Consider the following 24,384-nt stretch of genomic DNA (forward strand, 5'->3'; position numbering starts at 1 on the left):
GCTGGAGCTGTATCTTGATTATTGAAGGCAACAGGAAGTGGACTGAGAGACTAGGTGTGGTTTGAGCGTATATGAGATCTCAAAGCCTATCTTCACAATGACACACTTCCTCCAACAAGGCCATACCAATTCCAACAAAGCCACACCTCCAAATAGTGACATTCCCTTTGGGGGACATTTTCTTTCAAACCATCACACATATTCTCTGTGGTTCTATGGATTGTAGCCTGGTTATCATTTACTTCACAGCTAGTATCCACACAGACGTGAATACATGCCATTTTTGTATTTTTGGGCATGGGTTACCTCACTCAGGATGATTTTTCTCTAGTTTCATCTATCTGCCTGCAAATTTTAAAGTGTCATTTTTTTAACAGCTGAGTAATACTCCATTGTTTAAATGTACTACATAACAATGAGCATGGTTGAGTAAGTGTTGTTGTGGTAGGATGAAGCATCCTTTGGATATATGCCCAAGAGTGATAAAGATGGGTCTTGAGGTAGATTGTTTTTCATTTTCCTGAGGGATCGTCATATTGTCTTCCAGAATGGCTGTACAAGTTTGCACTCCCACCAGAAATTGAGGAATGTTTCCCTTGCTTGACATCTTCACCAGCATGAGCTGACAATTGTTACCATTCTGACAGGTGTAATATGGAATCTTAAAGTAGTTTTCATTTGCTTTTCCCTGATGGCTAAGGATGATGAACATTTCATTAAGTGTTTCTCAGCCATTTTGAGCTTTCTCTATTGAGAATCCTCGGTTTAAATTTGTATCACATTTTTATTGGGTTATTTGTCTTCTTGATATCCAGTTTATTGGTTTCTTTATGTATTTTTGGTATTAGCCCTCTATCTTATCCTATTCTGTAGTTTGCCACTTTGTCCAAATGATGGTGTCCTCTGTGGTATAGAAACTTCTCTGTTTCATGAGGCCCCAGTTAGTAATTGTTGATCTTAGTGCCTGTGCTAATGGTGTTCTGTTCTGAAAGTTTTTTCTTGTGCCATTGAATTCAAGGATATTCCCCACTTTCTCTCCTATCAGGTTCAGTAATGTATCTGGTTTTATGTTGAGGTCTTTGGAGTTGAGTTTTATGCAGGTTGATAAGTATAGTTGTATTTGGATTCTTCTGCATGTAACCATCCAGTTTGACCAGCACAATTTGTTGAAGATGCTGTCTTTTTTTTCCTAGTGTTTTGGCTCTCTCCCTCCCTCCCTCCCTTCCACCCTCCCTCCCTCCCTCCCTCTCTCCCTCCCCCCCCCTCTCTCTCTATATATATATATATATATGCAAGTGTCTATAGGTGTGTGCATTTATGTTTGCATATTCAGTTTGATTCCTCTCATCAATGTGTCTATTTTTTTTTGTGGCAATACCATGTAGTTTTTATTACTGTGGCTTTGTAGCTTTGTAGTACAACTTGAAATTGAGGTGGTGTGTGTGGCCTCCAGCAGTTTTTTTTTTTAATTTAAATTTGAAACAAGCTTGTTTTACATGTCAATCCCAGTTCCCCCAAGCAGTTCTTTTCTTATTTAGGACTATTATAGCTATCCTGGTTTTGTTGTTGGTTTTTGTTTGTTTGTTTTGTTTTTTGTATTGCCATATGAAGACAAAAAATAGCCTTTCAAGATCTGTGAAGAATTAATTGTGTTATAATTTCAATGGCAATTGCACTGAATATGTAGGTTGTTTTGGTAGAATGTCCACTTTTACTGTGCTAATCCTACCAATCCATGAACATGGGATATCTTCAACTTTCTGAGTTATTCTTCAATGGCTTGAAGTTTTTATTATATGAGTCTTTGCCAAGATATTTTATATTATTTGTGGCTATTGTGAAGGTTGTTGTTTCCCTGATTTCTTTCTCAGACCATTTGTCATTTCTATATAGAAGGGTTACTTATTTGTGAATTAATTTTGTATTCAGATACTTTCTGAGAGTGTTTATTAGCTGTAGGTGTTCCCTGGTAGAATTTTTCAGGACACTTATGTATACTATTATATATTCTGCTAGTAAAGATACTTTGATTTCTTCCTTTTCCTTTGATCTTGTCCCTTTGATTTGTTTCCCTTTGATCTTCTTCAGCTGTCTTGTTGCTTTAGTTACGACTTCAAGTACTATATTGAATAGGTATGGAGAGAGTGAGCAAACCTTTTTTTTTTTTTTTTTTTTGTTCCTGATTTTAGTTGAATTGCTTTGAGTTTCTTTTTTTCCTTTTTATTTAATATTTTTTTCTTATTTTACATATCAATCCTGGTTCCCTCTCCCTCTCATCCTCCCATGTCCCCTGACCCCCCTCCAACCCCACTCCACAGGGAGGGTGAGGCCTTTAAGAGGAATCGTTAAAGTCTGTCAAGTCATTTGGGGTAGGGCCTAGGCCCTCCCCCCATGTCTCTAGGCTAAGGAAGTATCCCTCCATGGGGAATGGGCTCCCTAAGTCTGTTCCTGCACTAGGGATACATCCTGGTTCCATTATCAGAGGTACCATAGACTTCCCAAGTCTCCTAACTGATACCCAAGTTTAGGGGGTCTGGGTCAGTCCTATGCTGGTTTCCCAGCTATCAGTCTGGGGTCCATGAGCTCTGCCTTGTTCAGGTCAGTTTTCTCTGTGGGTTTCTCCAACCTGGTCTTGACCCCTTTGCTCATCACTTCTCCCTCTCTGCAACTGGATTCCAGGAGTTCGGCTCAGTGTTTAGGTGTGGGGATCATCAGCTATTGGATAAGGGCTCTAGGATGGCATATAAGGTAGTCATCAATCTCTTTATTGGGGAAGGGCATCTAAGGTAGCCTTTCCACTATTGCTTAGATTCTTAGTTGGGGTCATCCTTGTAGACCTCTGGACATTTCCCAATGCAAGATTTCTCTTTAAATCTATAATGGCTCCCTCTATTATGGTATCTTTTCTTGCTCTCCTCTATCTCCCCCACCCCCACCCCCAACTCAATCTTCCAGCTCCCTCATGTCCTCCTCTCCCCTCCTCTTCCCCTTACTTCTAACTCCCTCTCTCCCCCCCACCCCCGCTCCCAATTTGCTTAGGAGATTGTGTCCCCTTCCTTTTCTGTGAGAGACCATGTATGTCTCTATTACGGTTCTCCTTGTTTCCTAGCTTCTCTGGTAGTGCGGATTGTAGGCTGGTGATCCTTTGCTCTATGTCTAAAATCCATATATGAATGAGTACATACTATGTTCCTCTTTTTGTGACTGGGTTACCTCACTCAGGATGGTTTCTTCTGGTTCTATCCATTTGCCTGTGAATTTCAAGATTCCATTGTTTTGTTTTTTTGTTTGTTTGTTTGTTTTCTCTCTGCTGAGTAGTATTCCATTGTGTAAATGTGCCACATCTTCTTTATCCATTCTTCAGTTGAGGGGCTTCTAGGTTGCTTCCAGGTTCTGGCTATTACAAATAATGCTGTTTTGTTGCTGCATGAATGTGCATCTTTTGAGTATATCCCTGAGTAGAATTGCTGCAACTTGTAGTAGACTGATTCCCATTTTCATAAAGAGCTGCCATACTGATGTCCAAAGTGTAAAAGTTTGTACTCCCACCAGCAGTGGAGGATTGTTCCCCTCTCTCCACATCCTCTCCAGCATAAACTGCCATTGGTGTTTTTGTTTTTAGCCATTCAGACAGGAGTAAGATGGAATCTCAGAGTTGTTTTGATTCACATTTCCCTGATGGCTAAGGATGTTGAACACTTTCTTAAGTGGCTTTCAGCCATTTTAGATTCCTCTATTAGGAATTCTCTATTCAGTTCTGTACCCCACTTTTTAATAGGGCTATTTGGTGTTTTGGTAACTAGCTTCTTGAGTTCTTTGTAAATTTTGGAGATCAGCCCTCTGTCAGATGTGGGGTTGGTGAATATCTTTTCCCATTCTGTGGGCTGTAATTTTGTCTTGTTGACTGTGTCCTTTGCCTTACAGAAGCTTCTCAGTTTCAGGAGGTTCCATTTATTAATTGTTGATCTCAGTGTCTGCGCTACTGGTGTTTTGTTCAGGAAGCAGTCTCCTGTACCAATTCCTTCAAGGGTACCTCCCACTTTCTCTTCTAAGAGATTCAGTGTGGCTAGGTTTATGTTGAGGTCTTTGGTCCATTTGGACTTAAGTTTTGTGTATGGTGATAGATATGGATCTATCTGCAGTCTTTTACACACCAGCATCCAGTTGTGTCAGCACCATTTGTTGAAGATATTTTCTTTTTTCCATTGTATAATTTTAACTGCTTTGTCAAAATTCAGGTGTTCATAGGTGTGCTGGTTAATATCAGGGTTTTCAATTCAATTCCATTGGTCTACCTGTCTATTTTTGTGCCAATACCAAGCTGTTTTCAGGACTATAGCTCTGTAGCAAAGCTTGAAGTTAGGGATGGTGATGCCTCCTGAAGTTCCTATATTATACTGGGTTGTTTTGGCTATCTTGGGTCTTTTGTTTTTCCATATAAAGTTGAGTAGTGTCCTTTCAAGGCCTGTAAAGAATTGTGCTGGGATTTTGATGGGGCTTGCATTGAATCTGTAGATTGCTTTTGGCAAGATTGACATTTTCTGGTATCTTCTTTAACTTCTTTCTTGAAAGACTCAAAGTTCTTGCTATATAGGTCTTTGACTTGTTTGGTTAGCATTACCCCAAGATATTTTATGTCATTTTTGGCTATTGTAACGGGTGATGATTCATCATCTGTATATATAGTAGGGCTACTGATTTCTTTGAGTTAATCTTGTATCCTACCACTTTGCTGAAGGTGATTATCAGCTGTAGGAGTTCCTTGGTAGAGTTTTTTTAGGTCACTTCTGTAAACTATCATATCATCTGCAAATAGTGAAAGGTTGCCCTCTTCCTTTCCAATTTGTATCCCCTTGATCTCCTTTTGATGCCTTATTGTTCTAGCTAGAACTTCAAGTACAATATTGAAGAGATATGGAGAGAGTGGCCAACCTTGCCTTGTTCCTGATTTTAGAGGAATTGCACTGAGTTTCTCTCCATTTAGTTTTGTGTTGGCTGTTGGTTTACTGTATGTTGCTTTTATTATGTTTAGGTATGTTTCTGTTACCCCTGATCACTCCAAAACCTTTATCATGAAAGGGTGTTGGATTGTCTCAAAGGCTTTTTCAGCATCTAGAGAGATGCTTATGTGGTTTTTCTTTTTCAGTTTGTTTATGTGGTGGATTACATTGATGGACTTTTGTATGTTGAACCATCCCTGCATCCCTGGGATGAAGCCTACTTGGTCATGGTGGAGGTTTTCTCTGATGTGTTCTTGGATTCAATTTGCCAGTATCTTGTTTATTTTTGCATCAATGTTCATGAGGGATATTGGTCTATAGTTCTCTTTCTTAATTGTGTTTTTGTGTGGCTTGGGTACCAAGGTAATTGTAGCCTCGTAAAAAGAGTTTGGCAGTGAACCTTCTGCTTCTATTGTGCAGAACAATTTGAGGAGTATTGGTATTAGCTCTTCTTTGAATTTCTGGTAGAATTCTGCACTGTAGCCATCTGGCCCTGGGCTCTTTTTTGGCTGGAAGACATTTGATGACTGCTTCTATTTCATTAGGGGATATAAGTCTATTTAAATTGCTTATCTGTTCTTGATTTAATTTTGGTAAGTGATAGTTATCCAGAAATTTGTCCATTTCCTTTGAATTTTCAAATTTTGTGGAGTACAGATATTCAAAGTATGACCTGAAGAGTCTCTGGATTTCCTCAGTGTCCGTTGTTATGTCCTTCTTTTAATTTCTGATTTTGCTGATTTACATGTTCTCTCTTTGCATTTTGGTTAGTTTGGATAAAGGTTTGTCTGTCTTGTTGATTTTCTCGAAGAACCAACTCTCAGTTATATTGATTCTTTGTAGTGTTTTCTTTATTTCTAGTTTATTGATTTCAACCCTCAATTTGATTATTTCCTGGCATCTATTCCTCTGGGGTGAATTTGCTTCTTTTTGTTCTAGAGCTTTCAGTTGTGCTGTTAATTCTCTAATGTGACTATCCTCTATTTTCTTCATGTGCATTGAACTTTCCTCTTACTGCTGCTTTCAAAGTGCCCTATAAGTGTGGATATGTCATGTGTTCATTCTTGTTGAGTTCTAAGAAGTCTTTAATATCTTTATTTCTTCCATGACCCAGGAATGGTGCAATTGCACATTGTTCAGTTTTCATGAGTTTGTAGGGTTTCTGCAGTTTGTGTTGTTTAATTCTAGCTTTAAAGCATGGTGGTCTGCTAAGATACAGGGGGCTAACCATTTTTTTTAATGTGGAGGTTTGCTATGTTGCCGAGTATGTGGTTGATTTTAGAGACAGTTCCATGTGGAGCTGAGAAGAAGATATATACTTTTATATTTGGATGGAATGTTCTATAGATGTCTGTAAAACCCAATTGGGTCATAACTTCTGTTCTTTTGTTTCTTTGTTAAGTTTCTGTTGGGTGGTCTTGTCTAATGGTGAGAGTGGGATGTTGAAGTCTCCCCTATAAGTGTGTGAGGTTTTATGTGAGATTTGAGTTTTAGTAATGTTTCTTGTACGAATGCGGGTGCCTTTGTATTTGGAGCACAGGTGTTCAGAATTGAGACTTTGTCCTGATGGATTTTTTCTGTGATGAATTTAAAGTGGCCTTCTTTATCTCTTTTGATTGATTTTAGTTTGAAGTCTAATTTATTAGATATTAGGATAGCTACACCTGATTGTTTCTTGGGTTCATTTGATTGGAAAATCTTTTCCTAACGCTTTACTCTGAGGTAGTGTCTGTCTTTGAAGTTGAGGTGTATTTCTTATATGTAGCAGAAGGATGGGTTCTGTCTTCATATCCATTCTGTTAACCTGTGTCTTTTCAGAGGCGAGTTAAGACCATTAATATTGAGGGAAATTAAGAACCATGATTGTTAATTCTTGTTTGTTTTGGATTTGTTGTTGTTGGTTGTTGTTCTTTTGCTGAAGCTATTGCCAATGAAACATGAACACGAGACTCAACGCGCCCTTGTGGAGTTTATTGGTGTAGAAAAGAGAAAGGGGGGTAGCTGGTGGCCAACAAAAAGTAGGAGGAAGAGAGAGAGAGAGAGAGAGAGAGAGAGAGAGAGAGAGAGAGAGAGAGAGAGAGAGAGAGAGAGAGAGAGAGAGAGAGAAGAGATTGAAGGTTGAAGACAAAAGAGAAAGCAAAAAGAGAGCATAAGTGGGTAGGGCTCCGACTTTTAAAGGGCTCCTTTACACCTGCCTGCAGACTAGTACTCATGGAACCCTGGGCTGACCAGAGTACTGCCTGAGTGCATTCTGCCAGATGACAGGGGCAGGCCAGTGTAATGACTGAATCCTTACAGTAGTGGTATTGTGAGTAGATTTACCCCGCTTTTTCTTTTGGTTTCTGGTAAAATGGGATTATCTAATGCCTATGTTTTTGTGAGTGTAATTAACTTCCTTGGGTTGGAATTTTCCTTCCAGAACTTTCTGTAGGGATGGAGTTGTGGATATGTATTATATAAATCTGGTGTTGTCATGGAATATCTTGCTTTCTCCATCTATAGTGATTGAGAGTTTTGCTTGCTATAGTAGCCTGGGCTGGCATATGTGGTCTCTTAGTGTTTGTAGAATATCTATCCAGGACCTTCTGCCTTTCAGAGTTTCTTTGGAGAAGTCAGGAGTAATTCTAATAGGTCTGCCTGTATGTTACCTGGCCTTTTTCCTTCCTTTGCTGTTCTTAATATTCTTTCTTTATTCTGTATGTTTGGTGTTTTGATTATTATGTGGTGAGGGAACTTTTTTTTTGGTCTAGTCTATTTGTCTATTTGGTATTCAGGATGCTTCTTGTACTTTCATAGGCCTTTCATAGGCATGTCCTTTTTCAGGTTGGGAAAGTTTTCTTCTGTGATTTTATTGAATGTTTTCTGCACCTTTGAGCTGGACTTCTTTGCCTTCTTCTATACCTATTATTCTTAGATTTGGCCTTTTCACAGTGTTCCACATTTCCTGGATATTTTGTGTTAAGGATTTGCTGGATTGAAGATTTTCTTTGGTCAATGAATCTATTTCCTCTAGTTTATCTTCAGCACCTGAGAGTCTCTCTTTCATCTCTTGTATTCTGTTGGTTATGCTTGCATTGTTTACCCAGCTTTTCTATTTCCAGCATTCCCTCAGTTTGTGTTGTTTTTATTGTTTCTATTTCAGTTTTCAGGTCTTGAACTGTTTGAATTGTTTCCTTCATCTGTTTGATTGTTTTTTTCTTGGCTTTCCTTGCTTTCTTTAACAGATTTGTTGATTTCTTGCATTTTTTTGGTTCGTCTTTTCCTCTATTTCTTCCAACTTTTTGTTTGTTTTTTTCTTCTGTTTCTTTAAGGGATTTCCTCATATTCTCTTTGAGGGCCTCTATCATTTTCATGAAGTTGTTTTTAAGGTCATTTTCTTCTGTTTCATCTGTTTTTTGTGTGTTCAGGCTTTGTTTGTGTAGAGGCCCTAGATTCTGATGGTGTCCTTTGGTCTTTCTATTGTTGAATGTGTTCTTGTACTACCGTCTTCCTATCCCTTCTTCCAGTGGGTGCAAGTGGGGTCTCTCTCTCTATTCTCTCCCAGTGGGTGTAGGTGGGTCAGGACTTTGATGTCAGTAACTCTGGATGGTCTGAGCTCTCTTGGAGGACTCAAGCAGAGGGTGCAGTGGGTCAAAGATTGAGGTGAGGGCAGTCTCTGGATGGTCTGGTGTGCCAGGACAGGTCCACTATGCACAGAGCTGATCCAGAAAGTTCCAAGGAGAGGGTGGGGGGTGTTGAACCTGAGCTGACCAAACATTCACCTCAAGTAGAGGGCATAGGAGGGCCAAGGCTCGCGTTTCTTTCCATTTAAATTGATATTGGCTATGAGCTTGCTGTAAACTGCCTTTATTATGTTGAGGTATGTCCCTGTATTCCTAATCTCTCCAGGACTTTTATCATGAAAAGGTGTTGAATTTGTCAAAGGCCTTTCTGCATTTAATGAGATAATCATGTTGTTTTTATCTTTTTGTTTGTTTATATGGTAGATTACATTTATCAGTTTATATTTTGAACCATCTTTGCATCTGGAATGAAGCTTACCTAGTCATGGTGGATGATCTTTTTAATGTGTTATTGTATTATATTGCAAGTATTTTATTGAATATTTTTGCAACTATGTTCATAAGGAAAATTGGTTTGTGATTCTCTTTCTTTGTTGAGTCTTTGTGAGGTTTGGATATCAGGGTAACTGTGACCTCATAAAATGAGTTGGGTAATATAGCAGGCTTTCTTTTGGATCACTTACCAGCTCCCAAATCATAACACAGAGATTTATTATTAGTTTTGAATGTCTGACTTAGCTTATGCTTGTTCTATTAGCTCTTATAACTTAACCTGTTTCTCTTCTTCTACATGTTGCCTCGGGGCTTTTTACCTTTTTTCCTTCTGTACATCTTACTTTCACTGCTTCTTGTATCTGTCTGGCTGGTGGCTGACTGGCTTCTTGCTCTAGGCATGTCCCTTTTTTTCTCCTTCATTCTCTTCTCCTTCTCTTCTTCCCTCGCTGCCCACCAGTCCCCACCTTTCCCTGTTCTGCCTAGCTATTGGCCTTTCATCTTTTTACTAGAGTAATCAGGTGCCTTAGGCAGGCAAGATGAAACAAATGCAACACATCTTTACATAGTTAAGCAAATGCAGCACAAACAAATGTAACACACCTTTAGATAGTTAAATATTCTGCAGCACAAACAAATGTAACACATCTTTATACAGTTAAAGTAATATTCAGTAGCAAACAAAATGTAACACATTTTGCCCAGTAAAGTAACATTCCACAACAGGGTAATGTTCCTTCTGTTTCTATTTTGTGGAATAATTTGAGGAGTATTGGCATTAACTCTTCTTTGAAAGTTTGGTAGAATTCTGCACTAAAACTTATCTGGTCCTGGGCTGTTTTTGTTTTGGAGACTTAATGACAGCTTCTATTTCATTAAGGGTTATAAGTTTGTTTAACTTTATTACCTGATTTTTTTTTTAAAACTTTGGTAAGGGGTATATATTAAGAAAATTATCCATTTCTTTAACATTTTTCAATGTGCTAGAATACAGGTTTTCAATCTATATCCTTATGATTCTCTGAATTTCCTTGGTGTCTGTTGTTATGTCCTCCTTTTTGTTTTTAATCTTGTTAATTTAGATATTCTCTCTCTGCCTTTTAATTAATTTGGATAAGGGTTTGTAAATCATATTGATTTCCTCCAAGAACCAACTCTTTGTTTCATTGATTCTGTGTTTATGTTGTTGTTGTTTGTTTGTTTTTATTGATTTCAGTCCAGAGTTTTATTATTTCTTGCCCTCTACTCCTTTTGTGTGTGATTTCTTTTTGTTCTAGATCTCTCATGTGTACTGTTAAGTTGATTGTATATCTGTATGAGGTCTCTCCAATTTCTTTTTATATAGGCACTTAATGCTATGAACTTGTCTCTTAGAGTTGCCTTCATTGTGTTCCATAAGTATGGATAGTCTGTTTATTAATTTTCATTCAATTCTAGAAATTATTTGACTTCTTTCTTAATTTCTGTCTCAACCCATTTTTCACTCAGTAGAAAGTTATTCAGTTTCCATGAGATTGTAAGCTTTCTGTTGTTTCTGTTGTTGATACCCAGCTTTAATCTGTGGGGGTGTTATTTCAGTTTTCTTGTATCTGTTGAGACTTGTTTTGTGTCCAAGTATGTGGTCAGTTTTGGAGAAAGTTTCATGAGGGGCTGAGAAGAAGGTATATTCTTTTGTGTTTGGGTGAAATATTTTGTAAGTATCTATTAGGTCCATTTGGTTTATAGCCTCAGTAAGCTCTAGCATTTCTCTGTCCAGTTTTTGCCTGGATAACATGTCCATTTGTAAGAGTGAGGTGTTGAAGTCTCCCACTATCAATGTGTGAGGGTCAATATTTGATTTAAATTTTAGTAGTATTTCTTTTATAAATTTGGGTGCCCTTGTGTTTAGGGCATATATGTTAAGAATTTAACTGTCCTCTTGGTGGATTTTTCTTTTTGATGGATATGTAATATCCTTCCCTGTCTCTTCTGATTAGTTGTTTGAGGTCTATTTTGTCAGATATTAAAATAGCTATACCAGCTTGTTTCTTAGAACCATTTGCTTAGAATATCTTTTTCCAACCCTTTACTTTGAGGTGATATCTATCCTTAATGTTAAAGTATGTTTCTTGGATGCAGTAGAAGGATGCCTCCTATTTTTTAATCCATTCTGTTAGTCTGTGTCTTTTTATTGGAGAATTGAGACTGTTGATGTCGAGAGATATCAATGGTCATTGATTATTGATTCCTGTAATTTTGTTGTTGTTGTTGATGATGATGGTAGTGGTGGTAGTGTGTGTTTGTGTGTCTTTGTGTGTGTGTGCATGAGAGAGAGAGAGAGAGAGAGAGAGAGAGAGAGAGAGAGAGAGAGAGAGAGAGAGAGAGAACTTCCCTTCTTTTGACTTTGCTGGCCTGGGATTATTCATTCCCTGTGTTTTCTTGGGTATAGTTAACCTCGTTAGGTTGGAGTTTACCTTTTTAGCACTTTTTGTAGGGCTGGATTTGTAGATAGATAATGCTTAACTTGATTATCTACTGGGATATCATATTTTCTCCATCTATGGTGATGCAAATTTGACTGGGTATAGTAGTCTAGGCTGGCATCTGTAGTTTCATAGTCTGTAGCACATCTGCCCAGGCCCTTCTGGCTTTTGAAGTCTCCACTGAGAAGTCAGGTTTAATTCTAATAGGTCTGACTTAATATGGTACTTGGTCTTTTTCCCTTGCAGGTTTTAATATTCCTTCTCCAATCTCTACATTTCTTGTTTTTATTATTATGACAGTGGCTACTTCTTCTTCCTCCTCCTCCTATTCCTTCTCTCCCTCCTCCTCCCCCTCCTCCTCCTTCATCTTTGTTTTTTGAGACAGGGTTTCTCTGTGTACTTTTAGAGCCTGTCCTGGAACTAGCTCTTATAGATCAAGCTGGTCTTGAACTCACAGAGGTCTGCCTGCCTCTGCCTCCCAAGTGCTGGGATTAAAGGTGTGTGCCACCATCACCCAGCCAGGCATCTTCTTCTTTAGGTTAGGGAAATTTTCATCTATAATTTTGTTGAAAATATTATCTGTGCCTTAGATTTGAGTTTCCTTCCTCTATTCCTATTATCCTTAGATTTTGTCTTTTCATAGTGTTCCAGATTCCTGGATGTTTTATTCCAGAAGTTTTAGATTTAACATTTCATTTGACAGATATATCAATTTCGTCTATTGTGTTTTCAATGCCTGCTCTCTTCTATCGCTTGTATTCTGTGGGTGAATCTTGGCTCTGTGGTTCCTGTTCAAAGTCTCTAAATTTTTCTGCCACAGACCACCCCAGCCAGGTAGGGGGTCCCTGGGATGAGGGTTCTCAAAGGCTAGGTGGGTAAGGATTTGGCAGTGACAAACAGAAACAAACACAGAGGCAGTTTAAATATGAGTGTATTTTGCAGCTTTCAAGCAAGGCTTTTGATCCAGGATAAAGCATAGCTCTCAGAGATTGTGTTCACTAAAGCAAACCCCACATAGAACAAAAATGATATCATCGTTATTAGGCACAGTAACACACAACTTATCCAAGGCTAATAATAAATCAGAAAATCATTCAAGGCTAACCACAGCTAACCACTTATTTTCTCAGATCAGGTTAATACATTTTTATTGCCAGTTATTGTTTAACATTTGTTGCCCAGCTCTTGTGAATCTTTGAAATATTGAGCTATTTTGACTTTTTCTTATCAAAAGTCTTTCTTTACCAAATGTTTAAACCTACTCTCAATTACACATATACAGCCATATGAAGTTTTATTGTTGGGAAAGTTTTCATCAATATTATTTGTACTTATGTGAATGATGTGAATGATTTGGAAAGCGCTGGTTTTCCTGGAGACGAGGTCATGGTCAGTGACCACATCTCAGGGGATGGTTTCTCGTTTGTATCTTTTGTTTAAAATGTCAACATAGGCTTTTAAGAACATTTTGTTAGTATGATAAAAGAATAGAAGAGCCATGAGAACTACGGCTCAATACTTTTCTCTGGCGGAGAGTTCCACAGCCGGTTCTTTTAAAGTTATCGCCTCAGTCTGTGGAACTTGTCACACAGAATCTGCTGGATTTGGTGTGGCATTTTTCATTTCCAGATTTCCTTTAGTTTGGGTTTTCTTTATTGATTCTATTTTCACTTTTGGGTCTTGAATGATTTATTCACTTCCTTCTACTGTTTATTTGTGGCTTTATACATTTTCTTTAAGGGATTTATTCATTTTCACTTTAAGGACCTATATCATATTCATAAAAGTTGCTTAAGGTTTTTACTTGTGCTTCAGGTATGTTAGAATACTCAGGGCCTGGAATTTCTGGATGTTTGTGTGTGTGTGTGTGTGTGTGTGTGTGTGTGTGTGTGTGTGTGTGTGTGTCTGTGTATGGTTTTTACATTTGTACATGTGGAGAACAGAAGAGGATATCAGGTGTCTTTCTCAATCACAGTTTCTCCTATTCCCTTGAGATAAAGTCTCTCACTGAACCTAGAGCACACCAATTTTGTTTGTAACTCCAGTACTCTGGAAACTGAGGGAAGAGATGGCGAGGGCTGCATAGGAAGATCCTGTCTCAAATATTTTAAAGTAGATTTAACATTTTTTATTTATTTATGAGCATTGATGTTTTGCCTGCATGTATATCTGCGTAAAGATGCCAGCTCCTCTGGAACCAGAATTACAGACACTTGAGAGCTGCCATGTGGGTTCTAGAAATTAAACCCAGGTCCTCTAGAAGAGCAGCCAGTGAGTGCTCTTAACCACTGATCCATCTCTCCAGCCCCCCAAATTAAAATAAATAATGAAAAATGGTATTTCAGAGTTATTATCATGTGCAAGGCCCTGGATTCAATTCCTGAAATAAAACAAAAACTGAAACCAAAACAAAAAAGAAAGAGAATGTGTATTCTGTAACTATTGAGTAGAATGTTATATAAATGCCATTAGAGCTGAGTAGTAGCAGCACATGCCCTTAATCTCAACCCTCAGGAGGCAGAGGCAGATAGATTTCAGAGTTTGAGGCTAGTGTGGTCTACAGAGTGAGTTCCAGGACAGCCAGAACTATACAGAAAAACCCTGTCTTAATAAAACAAAACAAAAAACATCATTGGATCCAGTTGTCTCTGTTCTTCTGAATTTCCTTCCTGTTCATCTTCAATTACTGACTAAGACATGATGAAATCTTCAACTGTAATTGTTGCTTTGTTTTTCTTTTTAGATCTGTTAGGTTTTATATCTAAGATTGTTATTTCCCCTCAAAGAATATTACCCGTTTTCATGATGCATGAGGCAGAATGATGGCTTTCCAAAGATGTGCATGCCCTAATTCCTGGAATCTAGTAATATGTTACCCAGCATGATAAAAGGCCTCTGCATCTGTAACTGAGGTTATGGGCCTTTAAGGGAGGAGATTATACTGATTTTCTAGAAGACACTCATCTGATCAGAAAGAAGGCTTTCTTGGTTGTGGCCAGAAAAATTTTACCAATGGAGAAGAGATGAGATGTTTTTAAATGTGACAGGGACTCAATCATCTACCACAAGCTTTGAAGATAGAAGAGAGAGAGACCCTGAATCTTCAAGTTCATATATTCTTTTTCAGTATTCCAGTCTACTAATAAGCCTATAAGACACATGTTTAATCTTCAAAATAATCCTAAGGCTGGTTGTGGGAGCACAGATCTATAATCCCAGCAGTGAGGCTAGGCTAAACCATATAGCAAGATCTTGGCTCAAAAAAAAAAAAAAAATCCTAAGAAACACATTGATTACTACATCACTTTCTTGTTTTATGGTTTGGGCAACTAAAACTAAGAATATTGAGCAAGAGTAGTATTTATTGTTAACCGGATAAGATCTACAATTACCTAAGAGATAAACTTCCTGGCATGTCTATGAAGAATCATCTAGATTAGGTTAGCCTATGGGCATGCCTGTAAGGGATTGTTTAGAGTAGGTTAATTGAGTTGGAAATAACTACATTAACTGTGGGCAGCAACATTCCCTGGGCTAGGGGGTCCTGGACTGAGTAAAAAGGAGAAAGCTAGCTGAGCACTGGCATTCCTTGCTCTCTGCTTCCTGACTACAGACACAGTGTGACCAGCTGCCTCAAGCTCCTGTTGCCACGACTTCCCCACAATGATGGACTATACCCTCAAACTGTGAGCCAAAATACACCTTTCTTCCTTTGCATTGCTTATTGCTAGATATTTTGTCTAACAATGAGAAAAGTAACACAGAAAATTGGTACTGAGAAGTGGGTTTCTTTGCTGTGATCATGTGGTCCTCAGGCATTTGGAACTGATTTTGCAGAATTTTAGAGAATTTTGGTCCAGCCTAGAAAAGCCTTTGAATGCTGTAAACAGAGCTTAATAGGTGATTCTGGTAGAAGCTTGGAAGACAAGAATGCAAAGAGAAACACAGATAGTGGAGGTCCAAATCATGAGGGTTCCAGGAGAAACAAGGACTTTACCCAGAACTTGGCTAGAGGTCATTGATGTGGGATGCTGACCAAGAACTGGCTGCATTATGCCAGCACCCTAAAACCTTGAGTAAGGTTGAATTAAAGATAATGAACAGCAAGAAAACACACTGAGTGAGGATGTAAACTGTAGTCTAAGATGTGTATGAATAAAGCAAGTCAGAACAAGACATAAATTTATAGATGGACAATAATGGGCCACCAGAACTTCTTGCTGTCAAACTCCCTTAGTTCAGAAATATTTAAGAAAAGTTTCATGAAGGAGGAAGCATTTGAACAGGCAGACAGAAGGTTTTTTAGCAGGTTGATATGGTAAACAAATAGAGCATTACAGCTAGGATTAAATCCAACGAACCCTGAAACCAAAGCATATGTTCTTTCCATTACACAAAACAGTAAGACAATATGACAGAAAGGGGGTGGGTACTGTGAGATACAGAATAGAAGCCTAAAAAGGAAAGTTAAGAACATGGAGAACCTTTGGTCCATGTATAAGAAATCTAGAATATCAAAGAAATCATTCCAAACCCTAGAATCACCAATGGAGATGACACTGTATTTCCCTTGTATCTTAGAGTTCATATGTCAGAGGGCATAGTGGGTTGAGTGCTAATAGAGGAATATGGAGGCAGAACCACAGAACAGGAACCCTGGGGGTACTTTTGATGAGAGTCAATTGTTTTCTTTGATACATTTATTTTTAGCATAAGCCATTTTTTGGCATGAAATCTTTATCAGAGGCTGATAAAAGAAGAGCAAGCAACCAAACAATTCCATCACTGACTGATTTATTGGAACTTGCAAAAAACAAAAGAAAGTTTGTGATATTTGATCTTTTCGGCCCTCCACCAAAGCATCCTCTCAGAAACACATTTGTTCGAAAAGTAGTAAAGGTCATCCTTGACTCCCAAATTGAGCAACATCTGGTATGTTTTTCTTAGTATTTATGGCAGAGGTTGGGAAGTGGGCAGCCTGTCCAGGAGCATAGCAGTTGAATTCAACCTATCATGTAATTCTTCTCTGAGATCTGTAAGTGGTTTTGCTTCCTTTGGGAATGGAGATTATTGTCTATACAGCTACAGGTGGCAATCTGAGAAAGATTCATTTAAAATATCCCTGTGGGGGGAAACATTGAGATTATTTGCAATTCTAAACCAAATATAGTATCAGCCCATTGTTAAAGAGTGATGTGGGGTTGAGAAGATGGCTCAGTGCATGACACACTGGGCACATGAGCATGAAGGTGGGACTTTGGATCTTCAGAACCCAGGTAAAAGCTGTACAACTATGGCACCCACCAATAATGCCAGCATTCGGGAGGCAGAAAACAGGGTAGGGCAAACTTGCTAGCTAGACTAGCTGGAATTGGCAAACTCCAGGTTCAGTGAGATACCCTGTCTCAAGAAATAAAGTGGAAAACAATGGAAGAAGATACCTAGTGTCAACTTTTGGCCTTTATGCATATGCATACATGTGCACATGTGTACATTCACATACTTTTGAACATTCATACATTCATACATGCATGCTACACACACACACACACACACACACATGCACAAAGGCACACACACATACGCAGAAAGAAAAGAATAATGTTTATAAGCCAGGCCTGGCCATACATCATTGTAGTTCTAACTACTCTGGATGCTGGGGCAGGAAAGTTAAAGCTTACATGGATTATACAATAAGTTTAAAGCCAACTTACACAACTTAGCAAGACCTTGTTTCAAAATTAAAAATATGAAAAGAGGGCTGGGAATATAGCTTACCAGAGAATCCTTGCCTAGCATGGATTGAACTATGTGTTCATTCCATAGTACCACACCAAAAATAATAGTGTATACAATAACTCTGATGTCACCTGCCCCATGGTCAACATAGACCTATAAGGCTTCATGACAATATAGCTTTGAGGACTTTAGCTTTAAAGAATGATCTAGAAATACCAGCAGTTCTTAGTGAAAAGTTTCTGCACCCTGATAAGGCTCTCCACCATTGCAGCAATCCAAATTGGACCAAATCAAACCCAATTAGAGAAACCTCATGTTTAATTAATACAGTGCTCCTGGATGGCTTTCCACCCCTCCCCCAGAGAGGAGGTGGGAAAGGGAGACTGGAAAGAGAGACTGGAAAACCACATTTCTATTTTCTGGGGTCAGGGGGCCAGTTTAAATACCTTGTGGGAGTGGTCTTGAGCATCTCTGGGGGAAGATGTCATCATTTGGCAGGCTGGATTGCTGGATTGAGTAGAACTTCCACCAGAACATTCCAGACTCTTTGGGTGTATGGATGCCAGGGGCTGGGGTGAAGCTTCCACCATGACACTTAGTTTAGTAAAGATTTGTTCCTCTTTGGTTTTGGCTTTTTATTTTAGAATCACTCTCTTTATTTGCAAAGTTATTTTTTAAATCACATAATTTCTCAAAATACAGCAATGCTATGAGTAAAACAAATATGTATCTCTTTGCAAATGTTGCTTTTTCCACAGATGGGTCACGAAAGCATCTGTTACCAGGAAACACCTAAGTGGCTCCCCTCAAGGATGGCTTTTGGCATCAGCAACTAGGGAGGGTTCTTTAATGGCCATATCTACCAATATTTTTTTTTCTCTGCAAAGCATCTAATCCATGGTCTTGCACATAGTAGGGAGGTGCTCTACTATTGAGCTACATTTCTAGCCCTCCATTTTTTGTATGAATCTTTTTATATGCTTGGGGCTTTGTTGACCCTTACTGTTAACTGGAGGATGGAAAGGTCCTGGGAAAACTCAATTCCACAGCAGCCCTCCCCATTTTTAAGAATTCATTAGACAATATAAGTAATTTGACTGTTTTACAAAGGGCTAGAATCTTTCTCTGCTTCCTGTAGACTCCTGCCAGTGCTGGAATGGGGCTTCATCCATTTTCCCTGGGCTGTTTATTCCAGAACAGTGACTATCCACTGAAGGACTATTTGTTTCTCCTCGCAGATACTTTGGTTGCCGGGTTTTGATAGAGACTATGTCAGGTACAAGGCTCCTGGTTTTCAGCACGTGGGTCGTTTATTATCCCTTGAAGAGCTTGCAAAACAGAATATTACTATAATAAATGTTGACTATAAGAGGTTGTTCTACCGTGGTTTGAGGTAAGTGTTTGACCACCCCTCCTGGCATGCACTATTGCTATAACATTTACAAAATACTGGTTCTACCCAAGTTACTTAACTTCTTTTTGTCTTAAGATTCCTTTATTTGGTTATCAACTTTGAATCCTCTGCTTTCTCATTGCTTTTTCTCCCTCCCCTCTTTTGCCAACAAACACTGACCATGTGTAGATCATGCTCCTTCTTTGTACTCTAATTCCTCACCACTTAACACATATTTTAAATATTCATTTTACTTTATACGTGTGTTTCCCTGTGTGTATATATGTGTATCACTTATGTTCAGTAACCACAGAGGCCAGAAGAGGGCATAAGATCCCCTAGAACTGGGTTATAGGTGTTGTTGGCTTCCAAGTAGGTGAAGGGCCTGTGGAAGAGCAGGTGGTATTCTTATCAGCTGAACCATTTTACTCTGCACATTTGTAAGGTTGACTAAGATTCCATATTTAAGTAGGTCATACAATATTTGTCTTTCTCCCCCTGGCTTATTTCATGTAATATACTGTTTTTCTGGTTCATCTATATTGGGGCAGACAACAGAATTTCTTTGTTCAAAAGTTGAGTAGTATCTATTGCATATAAGCACCTTATTTTCTTAATCCATCCATCTATTGGTATTTTTTCCTTATCGTGGCCATTGTGAATAATGCTGCAGTGAAGATGGGAATAAAAACATGTTATCATAAGTGTTCTTTGATACTGTCCTTCCATTCTTTCCTCCCTAGCCTAAAATCTTAACCCATGACACAATTTCTAAAATGTTATTTCAAGAATGAACAAACTCATAGTTTATGCAACCTTTGGGTATTCTCTCTCTCTCTCTCTCTCTCTCTCTCTCTCTCTCTCTCTCTCTCTCTCTCTTTCTATTTCGGTTTTTGGAGACAGGGTTTCTCAGTGTTGCTTTGGAGTCTGTCCTGGAACTCACTCTGTAGACCAGGCTGCCCTCAGACTCACAGAGATCTGTCTGCCCCTGTCTCCCAAGTGCTGGGATTAAAGGTGTGCGCCACTAATGCCTGGCTAAAGTGACTGTTGGAGAATATGTAGGCATCACTCCCACTACCTCTTGCATGCTAAGTGAGCACTCTACCATTTGAGCTAATTCCCCTACTGGTTTATTTTTTTATTCATCATAGTTCTTTTAAATTGATTCAACGTTCATTTTTCCACAATTTATTCCTTTTTGTTACTGAATAGTGTTCAATGCTGTGTATACCAAAGTTTGTTTAATCAGTTACTAGCAGAAGGACATCTGATTATTTCCATATTTGCATATGGAATTTTATGCAAACATAAGTCTTTATTTCTCAGGAATAAATTCCCAAGATTTCAAATTCTGGGGTATAGTAATTGAACGTTGCATAAAAAGCAGCCAGACTTTTCCAGGAAGACTGAATCATTTTACATTTTTGTAAATGCATGACCCAGAGTTTCTACATACTTGATAAATTTGGGTGTTTGCACTTTTTAATCTTACCTACTCTGTTGGGCATACAGTCACATCAATTTGTTTAAAGGTATATTCTTCAAAGGCTAATGATGTGCTTATTTGCTCATGGGTCTCTTCACTTAAATTCTTTTTCTTTATAATTGAATCTTAAGGATTATTTTTACCCTTTGTCAGATAGGGTTTGAAAACATTTTCCTGGGAGTGGAGAGATGGCTCAGTGGATAAGAGTATGTATGTACTGGTCTTCCAGAAGGTCCAAGCTCCTGGCACCTATACTCCAGGGGACCTGACACTCTCTAAGATTCCATGAGCCCCTGCATACACATGAGCCCCTGATACAAATATCAGGCACACGCATACACAAATAAATAGATAAAAATAAATCTTTATAAAGGGGAGCATGTTCTCTTAGACTGTGACTTACTTGTGGCTTCTTAACAGGACACAAGGTCTCCACAAAGAAACAAAGTGGTGTTTCTATTTTGACAAGGCTGGCTTATGAGTTCTCCCTTTCAGAAAGTGAGCATTCAACTCTGATCCCATTCCTTGCTCAGCTCCATACATGACAGAGTTGTTTTCTTCTATGTTTTCTATAAGGTTTATATTCTTACATTATATGTATGTATGTACATACATACATACATACATACATTCAAGCCTGCAAATCATCTTGAGTTGGTTTGGTTGATAATTTAATGTTATTTTGGGAGAGTAACTCTAGCCTTCCAGATCATTAGTGACATTTGTTGAAAATCCACTCTTCCACTCATTTGCTTTGGCAGCTTTGGCCAGGTTATTTGAGAAAATGTGTATAGGTCTGTTTCTAGAGTTTCTACTTATGTGTCTGTTCTTGCTCTGGTTCCATGCTATCTTGATTACATAGTATGACTATGTATACATATATGTAGCTTCATGTAATCTTTTTCCAGATTGAGGTATGTTTTCTGTAGCATATTGGAGACTGAGGATTGTCAGGGCCAGCCTGGGCTACATAGCCAGCTTGAGACATCCTTCACTATAGAGTGAGACTGTCACTTCCCTCCCAAAGATGTAATTTTCCTAGAGCTGTGCCTTTGCATATGTGTTTTGGATCAGCTGACCTAATTGTGCAAACAAACCTTTGCTGGCCTTCTCTAGGACTTGCAATGACATTGCAGATCAGCTTGGGGACAGCTGGCAGCTCTGCTCCAGAGAACCTTCAGTCTGAGAATGAGTATCACTCTGTTGTGTTGTCTTCTTCACTTAACTTCCATCAGGGTTTCATCATTTTCAGGGTTATATCCTTAATGCTTCCTTACATTTATCCCTAAGTATTTCTTTTAAGTAATTGTTAAGGGTATTATGTTTTAAATTGTAGTTTCTACATCCCTTATTCATATTTAGAAACATTGAATTTGAGTCATAGTTTCAAATAGTACAAAGAAATAACATCTTACTACTTTTCCTTCTAAGTTGGTTCTTAAATTAGGTGACCTGCAGTTCCTTAGAGGCAGTTCTTAGCTGGGTGCAGGAAACTGGCCACACTTCCCGTTGAAAGGCAAAGTTAATATCTTAAGTCTCTGCTCTGAAGCACAGAACTTGCCAAGCTAGCACGGCAGACTTGTACTCTCCAGTGTGACAACTGGATCAGAGTTTAAAGGACTTGGGGACACATTTACACTTGATCTTAGTCCACTGGCCAAGCAGCAGCAGCAGCAGCAGCAACAGCAGCAGGGGAAGGTGCTTGGTGTGTTCTCTGAGAACTTCAACTCTGAGATGACAACCAGCCTTACTTTGCTAGCTTTTATTTCACTCACTCCCTTTCTCCATAAGTCAGGCAGAAGGTCCACTGACATGTAGTATCTTATGAAAAGCTGGGCTTGACTTCTCCCACAAAATTATTGTAAAGGGGGAAAAAAAGCTCTTTATAGTTAATGTTAAAACTCACTCCCTTTCTCCATAAGTCAGGCAGAAGGTCCACTGACATGTAGTATCTTATGAAAAGCTGGGCTTGACTTCTCCCACAAAATTATTGTAAAGGGGGAAAAAAGCTCTTTATAGTTAATGTTAAAACATTCACCACACCAATTAATATTTATACTTATGCAGCTAAGTGTTGAGCTAGGTCTGGATACACAGAGAAGGATGGGGTTATAGTAGTTTCTATTGTAACTCACCTGCTGTCAAACCAAGAAATTGGTAGGTGAGCAGGGTGGGGTGTGATACCGGAGGTAACAGCCATTTGGGAGCTGTCAAAATCTTTTTTCTCAGCTGTAGCTTGGAATTGGCTGTAGTGGGAATATTTGCAAATGTATAAATGCTGTGAAGGATTTCCTGTCTGCTATTGTTCCCCCAATTCTTCCTCCTTTTCTCTTTCCATTTTCTTTGTTTTGCTCCATCCCACCCCTACCTCCCTTAGGACATTTTGTTTACCAGCACTGCACTATAGCTGATGTTACAGGAGCAGAAGGACTAGGCCAGCCCACACCTGAGCCCATTCTATCACAATGAATCCTACACTGTCCTTGAGCTACATGTTTGTTCAGTGATTTAGGCAGTAGCGTTTCACAAATGTGGTTGTTCCCCTTTACTTATTGAGAGTACAATTGAGCTGAAACCCTCTGTGGGCTTTTTTTGTTCCAGACATTATAAGGCAGCCAAAATCCACATCAATGTGTACGTTGTCAATGAGCCTTGGCTCTTCTCATTGGCCTGGTGTTATAAGATCAACTCTGTGACCACAGACAACATCCAGACCCTGAATCAGCTTAATCGCCCTCTCTTCTTCATGGTGAGCTGCCTGTCCAGATCACTCTAAGCTTGGTGTGATTGTGCTGTGTTCCTCCACCGGGGTAGCCCAATGTGCAGTTCCCTGTTAAGCTACTTCAGAATAGAGACATCAGTAAGTAATGGAGATGTGCCTATTCCCTTCTTCATCCATCTCTTCTGGGTTCTTTATTTATTGAATCTTCACAATGCACTTTACATACTGCATGCAATTTAAGCTCCTGAATTTGACACTGTTATTATTATACCCATGAGAAAACAGAAGCTCACAAGTCCATATTCTCATGATATAAGATTCACAGTGAGGTCTGACTCTAGAGTTTGTTATTGCAGGCTTGAGCATGTGTAAGAACATTACTCTCTCTGTCTCTCTCTTCCCCCCTCTCTGCCTGTCTCTCTCTGTCTCTGTCTCTCTGTCTCTGTCTCTCTGTCTCTGTCTCTCTCTCTCTCTCACACACACACACACACACACTAGAAGTATGGCAGCAATAACAGTCACAGGGAATATTATGGGAAGTAAGCTGGATCCCTTTGAAAACTGTTTCTTGAATCCAATGTTAAGTAGGTGAGCCAGCATCCAGCCACCATTCCCTGGCACCCTGGTGGGGCTTGGTGACCCGAAGACCTGGTTTGCAGCCACAACTGAATCAAGTCACTTAGTGCCTGTGGCGGGAGCTGTGGCTAGCCAGTTACTGCGACAGAGCCTGGGTTTCTTGTCTGCACAGAGTCATTTGAGTGGGACACAGTAGTATTCAACAGAAAACAGGTTTTGTAAGGGAGTTTTGATGTGCCACTCTGCTGTCTTCAAATTCTTGCCCTCAAGCCATTCTCCTGCCTCAGTTTCCCAACTATCGGGGACTATAACCCATTCTCCCATTCCCCACAAGAAAGCAGTCTGGGATCTGGAGAGGTGGTTTAGCATTAAGAGTGCTCTCCTAAAGGACTAAGTTTAGTTCCCAGCACCAATATCGGGCAGCTGCCCAGAAGTGTAGCTCCAGTGGATTAAATGCAGATGCCTGTTTGTATACAGGTGGATTCTGCAGATGCTGGTGTGTACACAGGTGGCACAAATAAAATAAATATTTTTTAAAGAAAAATTTAATTTTGCTCCCTTGAAAGTTAAGCATTAGACAGAAACTCTTAAGGAAGACTAAAAAGTACCAGCTTTTGGAGCACCAATTAACACTGGAGGGGAACAATGAGGAGACGGGGGGGGGGGGGGGGGGGACATCCAGGGATTAGGAAATTCATATGAATCAGTACAGGAGACAGAGCTCCCAGGGAACTGGGCCAAAGAGCTGGTCTTAGCAGAGCCTTGAGGGGTAGGTGTGTGAGTCAAAGGGAAGTACCTATAATTCAGCATTTATGTGAAGAGTGCTGCATCTGAATAGTGGTGCCCAGGTGCTGGTTCATGGACCTTATCACCCTGATCAGTGTGGTGCTGGACCTGCTGGCTTTGATCCCCTAGGTATGTAGGTAGAACTGAAAAGCTGTATTGGGGAAG

At 39.2% G+C, this 24,384-nt stretch overlaps 1 protein-coding gene across 1 annotated transcript in view; it reads left to right on the plus strand.

Annotated features, from left to right (window-relative positions):
* The window catches only part of Gdpd4 (glycerophosphodiester phosphodiesterase domain containing 4), a 67,358-nt gene that overhangs the window by 38,098 nt on the left and 4,876 nt on the right, over positions 1-24,384 (plus strand). The window contains exons 11-13 of the mRNA XM_051194029.1: positions 16,228-16,449; positions 18,495-18,649; positions 22,737-22,884. Of these exons, the coding sequence (XP_051049986.1) occupies positions 16,228-16,449; positions 18,495-18,649; positions 22,737-22,884 (525 nt within the window). The remainder of the gene's footprint in view (positions 1-16,227; positions 16,450-18,494; positions 18,650-22,736; positions 22,885-24,384) is intronic.

The sequence above is a fragment of the Phodopus roborovskii genome, unplaced genomic scaffold, assembly GCF_943737965.1.
Source record: "Phodopus roborovskii unplaced genomic scaffold, PHOROB, whole genome shotgun sequence".
NCBI classification, from domain to species: domain Eukaryota; kingdom Metazoa; phylum Chordata; class Mammalia; order Rodentia; family Cricetidae; genus Phodopus; species Phodopus roborovskii.